The 9,856-nt window shown below is 39.7% G+C and overlaps 1 protein-coding gene across 1 annotated transcript; it reads left to right on the plus strand.

Moving 5' to 3' along the window:
- The first annotated feature begins 370 nt into the window (after positions 1-370).
- On the plus strand, positions 371-9,179 carry LOC137676074 (acyl-coenzyme A synthetase ACSM4, mitochondrial-like). The gene is made up of 13 exons (XM_068422598.1): positions 371-571; positions 1,453-1,663; positions 2,082-2,289; positions 2,671-2,814; positions 3,557-3,713; positions 4,335-4,414; positions 5,205-5,328; positions 5,848-5,928; positions 6,041-6,142; positions 6,517-6,644; positions 7,313-7,412; positions 8,134-8,253; positions 9,093-9,179. Exons 1-13 carry the CDS (start codon positions 371-373, stop codon positions 9,177-9,179), a joined length of 1,743 nt encoding a protein of 580 aa, XP_068278699.1.
- Positions 9,180-9,856: the final 677 nt, after the last annotated feature.

Below are 9,856 nucleotides of genomic sequence, written 5' to 3' on the forward strand. Positions count from 1 at the left end.
TTAAAATGTAAGTACCATCTAAATAAGTTTCTGCTCTATAATCCTGATTCTGAAGTGGGTGGCACTTAGGGACATAATAACACATAATTTTATAACCAGTGAATTTAAAAAGCTGGTGGTAAAAAATACAAGAAATCAGGATGGGGAACTTCACATTTAATTGAACTATTAAAAACTTCAGTTTGGCTATGACTAGCCTTACTGACTTTGATTAATAACTCATCAGTTCATAACTGAATTGTCTTTGGATAATCTCAAGATTATTTTCTTTTTATTTTTCTTTTTTTTTTTTGTTTTCACAGGATCCATAGCAACAATTCTGCTAATTTTCTTATATAGTCTACAGTATCTGCGTACATCATCTTCTGCCATGAAGTTGTTGTTTAAATTACAGACTCTGAAATCCTTGTGGGCTCTGAAGGCTCCTAATAGGACTTTCCATGGACACCCCAGGCTGCTTGCCTCTGATGTGTATTCACAGTACGAGTCTGTCAGGCGAGGCGAACAGGAAATACCAAAGTACTTTAACTTTGCAAGTGATGTACTGGACAAATGGTCTGAGATTGAAAAGGTAGATGATCTTTTGTTGTGCAGATGAGCATTTGTTGTGCAGATGAGATACTTTAATTTGAAATTTCATTTGAAATATGTCATGTTTTTTCTTTATCAAAAAAATCAGTTGCTAAAACCAATTTGCATTAGAAAATTATACAAAATCTCATTCTTTCTCGCTTTATTTTAAAAGTGTCTCTGACCCTTGGTGCTCCCTGTGTAGGTAAAAAAAGCAATGGTAAGTCCCTTTTGATTTAAACTCAGAATGGCTGTGCTTATTCCTTCTACTTACTATAATATATTAGGTATTCATATCAGAAAAATACAGGCAACATAACAATAACATTGCATGCTAGGGAAAATTCTCCCACAAATGTTTCATTGCCTTGCTCCAAAGTGGATTCTGCATTTGTCCAGGTGCCCTGTAGTTAGAGACCACTTACCTCCCCTCTTCCTGAGCAGCCAGACTAGAAAGAGTCCTGGGATACTATGTTGTCCTGTTGTTTTGTTTTGTCCTCTGCCTGTGCAGCTTCTGTTTAACAGTATTCCACAACTCCATCAGTATTATGTGGAGTATTTCATGTCATCTGTTATTTTGTAGGAGCATTAATGCTCAGCATAAGACTTAAACTGAAATAGGATCCAGACTAGGACTTGAGTCTGGAGACAATTGGGCTGGTAATTTTCTGAACATTTCGGGTTCAGAAAAGGACAATTTATTGGGAATATCTGAGCTTGATCCATAGCAAATCTCAATCCATTAAGGACAAGGGAAAAATAATAGCTTATATACCAGTTGTGAAATACTCAGGTCTTCCATAATTTGCAGATATTTGTGCATTATAATTTCATGGTCTTTCAGAAGAAAATGTTTTGGTTTTGAATCCCTATGTTTTGTAGGCTGGAAAGAGACCATCAAACCCTGCCTTTTGGTGGATAAATGGAAAAGGAGAAGAAGTGAAGTGGAGCTTTGAGGAGTTGGGGTTCCTGTCTCGGAAAGTGGCCAATGTGCTGACTAAAGTATGTGGACTGCAGAAGGGGGCCAGAATTGTTGTGATCCTGCCGCGAGTCCCAGAATGGTGGCTGGTGAATGTGGCTTGCATGCGAACAGGTCAGCGAGCGTATCTGAGACTGGTAAAACTGGTTAATGCAAATCGGTTGAGAGGATCAACAATTTATATGGTTTATAAAGTAGAAGTAATGTAATAATCTAGTGAGTGGCCTAGCTACCAATTACGCAGGCAGTCCTGAAGGATTTGCACTAGGTGCCATAGGACAGCTGGCCTGTGCAGCAGGTGTGGAGATGACAGAAGGCAGGGAAGAGCCATGGAAGTCACCAGACAGGTCCAGATATCATTCCTTAGAGGAGAACACAAGCAGCTGCATTACTCCACTGTAACTGTTTGACTTGGGAATGCCAGGGCAAATTCATCTCAGAGGTCAGTTTAGGAATAGTTAATAATTTAAGTTCTTAGAAAAGAATCAGATTTTAAAAATGCCATCCCAAACTAACTTTATTGCTCTTCCAGGAATTGTCTTAATTCCAGGAATATCCCAATTATCAGCCAAAGACATACTATATCGACTCCAGGCGTCAAAGGCCACGTGCATCATTACCGATGACATCCTGGCTCCTGCTGTGGACTCAGTGGCATCTGAGTGTCAGTTTCTGAAAACCAAGCTAATCGTGTCCAAAGGCAATAGGGAGGGATGGCTGAACTTCACTGACCTGTACAAGTGAGTATGAGTTAGTGACACTGCAGTCACAATGCAAAAAGCAGACTCATTCTCCACAAGTGCTCATTTACCAGTATTCATTGACTACAAATACTCAGCAAATGCCAACATTAAGGTGTTAAACATGACTTCTTGATTGTTGATCCACATCAGAGTTGTTTACTAACAGTGGTCTTGTTCTGGGAAGTTTCTACCCTGTTATTCTTAATAGGAAGTCTGTCTTTGAGAAAGTGTAACTCCACATCATTTTAGTCTAATTTGGTGAAAAGCTTCTGTGAAGCTTATTTGGGATAGGAGTTCTGCAATATGCAATATGTCATTACATTCTGAAGCCCGTGTAAAGTAACCATTGAAGTCACAATTGCATTCTCTGTTTTAAAGAAACCAATCTGCTGAGCATTCCTGCATCAAAACAAGGATTCAAGACCCAATGAGTATCTTCTTTACCAGTGGAACCACAGGTTCTCCAAAGATGACTGAACATTCCCAGGGTAGTCTTGGTTTCAGACCCCTTTTAAGTGAAAGGTATGAAAAGTTTGAGCCCGGTTGAACATGGGATAATTGAAGCTGCATAGTAGAACTGATGAAAAATTACTGATTAAGAAATACCAGTGTACAGCCCCAGTCCTTCTCCCTCTGAAATGGGACTAGAAACTCCAGCAGATTTCTAGGGGAGTAGGATCACCCCCAGAGTTTTTGTTTTTCAATCAGTATCTCTTACCCTTTCTTTAGAGTGGTTCAAAGGACAGCCATCAGCTGGGAATACTTTTAGCGCAAATAACCAAGAGATACCATGCTGTTCGAGCTGCACAGAGCTTTGTGACGTGTAGATGAGCAGAGGCAGAGTTTATGTTGGTTGAACAGATCACCCTGGTCCCTCAGCAGCCTTAGAACTGAAATACCTGGCATCCAACACAGCATCCATGAATGCTGCTGCTTCAGCCCTATCTTCCTACCTAGCAGAAAGTCACTTTATTGAAATTCATACTCCTCCCTTTCCCTTACTCTATCCTATGTCATGAGTGACATCATATGTATATTGTATGTATGTGTGTGTATGTATATATATTTATGCAAACATATCATTAGGTGCCCTTTTATCTTAGAGCTAGCTCATAAAATAAACTTATTCAGGGTGCCCAGTGCCCACGTATCTTGTCAGAAATCTTGGGCTTGTTGGGTTTTTTTTAGTTTTCTTTGTTTGTGGTTTGGGCAGGCGGGTTTAAGCAAAAATTTTTCATTATCTTTTCATTCATTTTTTTTCCAGGTATTGGTTGGATTTGACTACCTCAGACATGGTATGGAGCACAGCAGACACAGGATGGATACTAGCTTCACTGGCATCTGTTTTTGATCCCTGGGTTTTTGGATCATGCATCTTCATACATAAACTATCACAGATTGAATCAGCAGCCATCCTAAACGTAAGGAAAAACTCATGGAGATGTGCTAATCTGCAGAAAGGGTGCAAAAAAAATTTCTTAACAGCATCCGTAGATTTCATGAGGGTTGTGTCCAAAGTTGTGTTCGAGATGCTGCATCTGTTGTGTAAAGCCCATATTTGCATTTTTGATCTACACAGAAAGGGCCAAACCTGTGGTTCATTCACACATTTTGCTCATAGCTGGTGAACACGTGAATGAAAATATCTAAAAGCAGCACTAATTGCTTGCCTTTTGTTCTAGTGACTGTGGAAGTAATATCAGATGGTATTAATGCAGACAAAGTGTTTCTGTGCACACGCTGGCCAAGATGAAAGTGAAAACCTCCCTATAAGGTAGACAGAGACAGGCTTATTCTGGCCATGCCTCAAGCTATGCGGTCTGGGTGTCATGTGGACATGTTAGCATGGGATTTTGTCCAATCAAATATACTGTGAATCTCTGCATATTACACCAACTATAGGAGGGTTTCTTACCCAACAGAGAGCGTATGGTGCTTTTACATAGAAAGGAGAGCTACATTTGCCTCCTATATCACCTGTTTACATCCACGAGGCAGTTTTTTGTCTGAGCTTGATATGTCCCTCTTGTTTAACTCACTAGACTCTCTGCAGATTCCCCATTGACGTGCTGATTGGTGCTCCCACATTGTTCCGCATGCTGGTGCAAAATGATCTCTCCAAGTACGTCAAGAAATTATTTACTAATGTTTAATTTACCCTAATTAAACTTTAGTGATCTCCCAGATCTAGCTGCTTGATCCAAAATAGGGTAGTAATTTAGTTTATTCTTCATGAAAAGACCGTCATACAAAATTTGTGAGTTTTGCTGAGTTTTATGATCAAACATAGAGAAACTTCATATCTTCCATCAGAAATTTGAGACTTTCACTACCAAACTTGTGAGCAAATCCCTGAGGGTATGAAACTGAGCACCTGTTAAATTCTTTATCGTAATTTTCAATTACCACATTAATTGTACATTCTTTGGGAAGGACTGTCATCCTAGAAAGTCACTGTCAACATAACTGTGAGGGAGTGACTTGTTGTGGCAGTTGTACATAGTCCCCTGCTCCAGTGCTCACTGCTTGCCACCATTGCTTCCTCCCCTCTTGCACTTTCTCACTTGGGCTGTTGCAGAGGGTCAGCAATCAGGGCCCTGGCTCAGCAAATCGCTCTGTGGTTAGTTATAGGCATGTCTTTAAATCCCAGCTGACTTCAGAAAAAATTTTACTTTATTTTTCATGTGTATTTAACTCTGACTACTACTACTCATATGTATAGTGCTGAGCACAGACTGATATCCTTGCTGTATCAGGAGCCGAAGGATCAGGAATCCTCCAATTTCCCCACTTCATGGGATTAACTCTCCCAGTAAACAGCTCTCCAGTATTATTTGTTTATAATTGCATGCTCTTTGTCTTGCCCACTAGATTTAAGTTCTGCCTCTCTTGTTTTTTAACTCCCTGTGAAGCTACAAATTCAGGAACTTGAAGCACTGCATGAGTGGAGGGGAGCCAGTCAACCCAGAAGTCATGGAGCAGTGGAAAAGCAAGACTGGGCTGGACATCCATGAAGTATATGGCCAGACTGAAACGGTACACCTGTAGGGTCAATATTCTATTAAATCTTTATAATTCCTTTTTGCTTTATGATGTTTTAATGTTTGTTTTCAAAGAACACAGCCTGTTTCTTCCTTCATGTTTCTGTGAATGTTTCTGTAATCTCCTCTCCCCTGATAACCTCTGAAAGAACACCCTTTCATGGCTCTCCTCACGGAACCTGCCAGAAACATGGATTGTTGGGAGGAGATGTGCTCTGGTATTTCCGTAAATGTTCTCAAGCCCATTCCAAGTGACAGTGACAGGCAAGAGGGCAGAGTTTGAATCTAAGAAAGAATGGTTAGCAGAGGGCATGAATTCTTTGCAGATAATGAACAAGATTCTTTCAGGGAGTTTCTTGATTTTGCTTATCTGTACCATACAGCACTGACATATAGGATCCTATGAATCTTAATTCCTTACTTTGGAATTATTCTAGAAAATACATTTAATTAATTGACTGTGAACGTAGCAGTTTTCTGTTGCAAAACTTTGTTTTGATTTTGATTTTTACAGGGAATAATCTGCTCTGTTTTTAAAGGAATGAAGATTAAACCTGGATCAATGGGAAAGGCAGCTCCCCTTTATGATGTTCAGGTTTGTTGGCTGCTCTTTAGATTCTTTCATAGGTGTTTTTTGGTTGGTTAGGTTTGGGTTTGTTTTTTTTTTTTTCACATTGGACTAAAATACATCTTGGTTTTCATTCTAGATCATAGACAAAAATGCTAATATTCTGCCTCCAGGACAACAGGGGGAAATTGCTGTCAGAAGCAAACCTATAAGACCACTTGGTTTATTCTCTGAATATGTTGTAAGGATTTTCTTTTATTCCTCACCACCACCAATCTCCCCAAAATCTCTCCCAAGTCCATAGTGGTTCAAAAGGCTGAATATTTTTCACCAGTTTATTATTTATTACCAGAGTAATTTGTTTGTTTGGATTGGTGGATGTTAGAAAAGGGAAGAGAATTTGCTCAAGATTGAGTTAATTTTTTTTTTAAAGGATCAAAATGGTTTTGTTTTTTAAACATATTTTATCGTATTTTATAGCAATGTCAGTACAATTCTTGAACATTCTTGACTGAAAAATTAAGTTCCAGTGCATTTAACATTATGTGTGTTATAGCATAATGTATAGCTAATGCATGCCCAAAATCTAAACTACTGTTTGTAAACCGCTTTGAGGATAACCCTAAGAAAACTGGAGAAAGTGAACGTGGGGATTTTTATGTCACTGGAGACAGAGGGACTATGGATGAAGACGGATATTTTAAGTTTATTGGAAGAGACGATGACATCATCATTTCTTCAGGGTGAGTTTGCATGCTTCCTTTCTAAATCTGCCACTGTATAATCTTACATGTTGTGTTCCTGGTGACCTTCTGCCATGATAGTCCTGTGATGAATGTATTGACTTAGGAATACTTGCTTTTATTATTAGCTTTTCATAGACCTGCAGTATCATCTTGGTGATATCAGTGGCATCTCTATATCCGTTTCCCCTGCAACATCTCATCTGTTTCAACGAAGAGTGAAGACTTCCATTGGCAGAGGAGGGATTTTTAATCTAGTTCATTTTTTGACTAAAATTGAAGGATATCTCTATCAGACTCAAAGAGCATTGAAACATTTTATTTTTAACATGTTGAAATGAAATGATTTGATATTGTATGATGTGATACCATAACGTTGGCATCAGCGGGTACTGCATATCCCAGCTATCAGGGTGGGATGCAGCTTAGGAGCCACAAAGAAAGGGGAAAGATGGAGAGGTATCCACAGCCCCAGCAGTCCTCTACGTTATGACCACCATGAAATGTTCCTACCTTCTAACACAGCCAACTTTCCCATTCTGCCTAAAGTTTCTGTAATTGGTTGTTGGTTTGTTTTGGGTTTTTCTTCAATAGGACAATTAAAAAACATTTGGTACTGGTTTTCCAGCTCATAAAACCAGATCCTGCATTTTTCTTTCCTTACCTAGATACCGCATTGGGCCATTTGAAGTAGAGAGTGCCCTGATAGAGCACCCAGCAGTAGCAGAAACAGCTGTTGTTAGCAGCCCAGATCCCCTCAGAGGAGAGGTAATGATGCTGAATAGTGGTGGGGGAAGCAATATGTTTGTTTAAATATATAACTATATAAAGCAGTTCCTACTTTACTAAATAATGTACAGCTCTAAGGCAGTCATGTCATCATGGATAATCCTACTTGGGGTGACAGGAAAATCCCTTCCCATTTACATGCCTTTGCTCTTAGTTTCTTTTCATCCCAAGAAGGTCTTCTCTGTGGAGAACATTACAGTGATGTTTACTTTCCCCTTGTTGTTAAGCAGTTGTCTATACACTGAAATTGTCTTTTCTGGCTGTCTTGGTGTAGCCAAAGTTATACTATAACTGCCCTAGCATTAGACTTGGGCTACATGTATGGAGAAAGCACAGTCATGTGCTGGGATGATATGGGCCTACTGTCCTCAGTGTGAACTTAAGAGAGAAACAACATGTTCCTCAGCTTCAGGGAGAACTCTGCAGAGACATCTCTTATTACTCCTTCTTCTTGACCTCCGCTGAGAGGATAGAGCAAATGCTCTTGCTTTGTAATGAGGGCAGGAAAACTGTGCTTTCAGCTTTCCCTTCTGCACATACATGCACAGAAACTGGGCATAACCGTTTCTTATATTATGCTGGTTTCTCTATTCCTCCCTTTGCATGTCATGACACTGAGGAGTAGTGCTCACTGGTAACCTGTATATCAGCTCCTAAAAATGGATGGTGTTAGATCACTTTTATTGACCTTACCTTACAGATTGTGAAAGCATTTGTCGTCCTGTCCCCGACCTTTTCATCCAGTGACCTGGAGAGCTTAACCCATGACTTGCAGGAGCATGTCAAGAAAACTACCGCTCCATATAAATACCCTAGAAAGGTAAGTGCTTCTGAGGAGAAACACTAAACCAGGGCACGCTTCCATAAATCTCAGGAGAATTACTGTTTGGATTTACATGATTCACCTGAAAGAGACAGTGGTGAAGATTCAGCTAGAGCACTGGCTCCAGAAAATCTTTCCTAAATCACATGGGTTTACATTGTTTTTTCATGCATTTGAGTAAAGTGTTTGTTTAAACCTCTCAAAAATTCCTAGGCTTCATATGATATCCTAGTTACATCTACATGTTCTAAGTCAGACTCAAATTATAATTCTCCGTTTTGTATTTAATCTTCAACCAAGCACTCTGGTGACTTTAGGGTAGTACCTGACTGAATCTGAATAAGTTTTTGTCTACTGGTCCTCACAGTTAATAAATAAGAGGAAAGCCCAGGAGGGTACACTTGGTGTTCCTCCGTAATCCCAGCACTACAGGAAAAGAGCTATCAGCAGTGCCTTAGTTCACTTGTGCAGAACTCATAGGAACTAAGGACCATTAAAGACTTTGTGCTAATAACATTCCTTTTTTTCTTCTTTTTGTCATTCATCTCTGACCTCTGATACCATTTAGGTATTCATCCTTCTGTTACAGTCCTCATGTTACAGTACTCAGTTTGGTTAGCTGAGAGGCAGCGACACAGATGTTTGGCCATCTAGGCAGCCAAAGAACTTGTTTCACAAGTGGCAGAATGTGCTGCTTTGATTTGGCTCGCCTGATTCTTTAGGCAAGCAGTTCTTACTGCTGGGACTCCTCTTAGTTTTCCACATATGCTGAGAGCCAGTCTTGGAAAACCAGCTCTGTAGAACATGCTACATTGTTTTCTGTCTTTTTTTTTTAGGTGGAATTTGTCCAAGAGCTGCCAAAGACAGTCACTGGGAAGATCAAGAGGAACGAATTAAGAAACAAAGAGTGGGGACGGATGTAGCATTGTTTGGAATTTAATGGAACTTCTTTCATTCCATTAACATTACATAAATTTCTGTGATATAACTGCCCTCCATCTGGTCTATTTTTGTTAAATGCCTGAGCATCAAAAAATATACACAACACAAAGATGTGATGTTTGCGCATGCTTGCAAAGCTTCTAATGTCAGTACCACAGTTTCAGTTTCTGAAGTACTGCTGGGAAAGGGAACAAACCATACAACTCCATTCTAGTCCTGAATGTCCACGGATACACCAGAATTTGGCTGGTGACCTCTCTCTTTTAGATAGCATCCAAGATCAGTGAAGAGATATTGCTGATATCGATTGTCTTAACTCCAAACAGAAAAGGCAGGCATGGATTTGAGTGGTTCAAATGCTCTGTCCTTAAATGCAGCATGTTTAAACTGAATGCAGCCCTCTTCTCATTTACTCAAGATGGAAAGACTCCTCTTTATTGATACCACCATATGACCTTCATAAACCTTTCTTGTTTAATACATGACAAGCAATGCCAGCTTCTCCCATGCTTTATCCACAAATACTCTCTCATACAGAAGTAGCTTCGTTGCTCACCCTCTGTTCTGATCTTTGCATGCAATAGACAAAATTCCTGTACCACTTCTGGTGATCTTCAAAATGAAGTTTGCTGTTGGGCAGGTGACCCCATTTGTAGAA

The sequence above is a fragment of the Nyctibius grandis genome, chromosome Z (genome assembly GCF_013368605.1).
Source record: "Nyctibius grandis isolate bNycGra1 chromosome Z, bNycGra1.pri, whole genome shotgun sequence".
NCBI classification, from domain to species: domain Eukaryota; kingdom Metazoa; phylum Chordata; class Aves; order Nyctibiiformes; family Nyctibiidae; genus Nyctibius; species Nyctibius grandis.

Excerpts from the sequence above, each read along its gene's own strand:
- LOC137676074 (XM_068422598.1), top strand. The coding sequence starts at position 371 with ATGAAGTTGTTGTTTAAATTACAGACTCTGAAATCCTTGTGGGCTCTG. Across the intron at positions 572-1,452 it reads AATGGTCTGAGATTGAAAAG|GCTGGAAAGAGACCATCAAA; the intron begins GTAGATGATCTT and ends TATGTTTTGTAG. Across the intron at positions 6,143-6,516 it reads GTTTATTCTCTGAATATGTT|GATAACCCTAAGAAAACTGG; the intron begins GTAAGGATTTTC and ends AACCGCTTTGAG.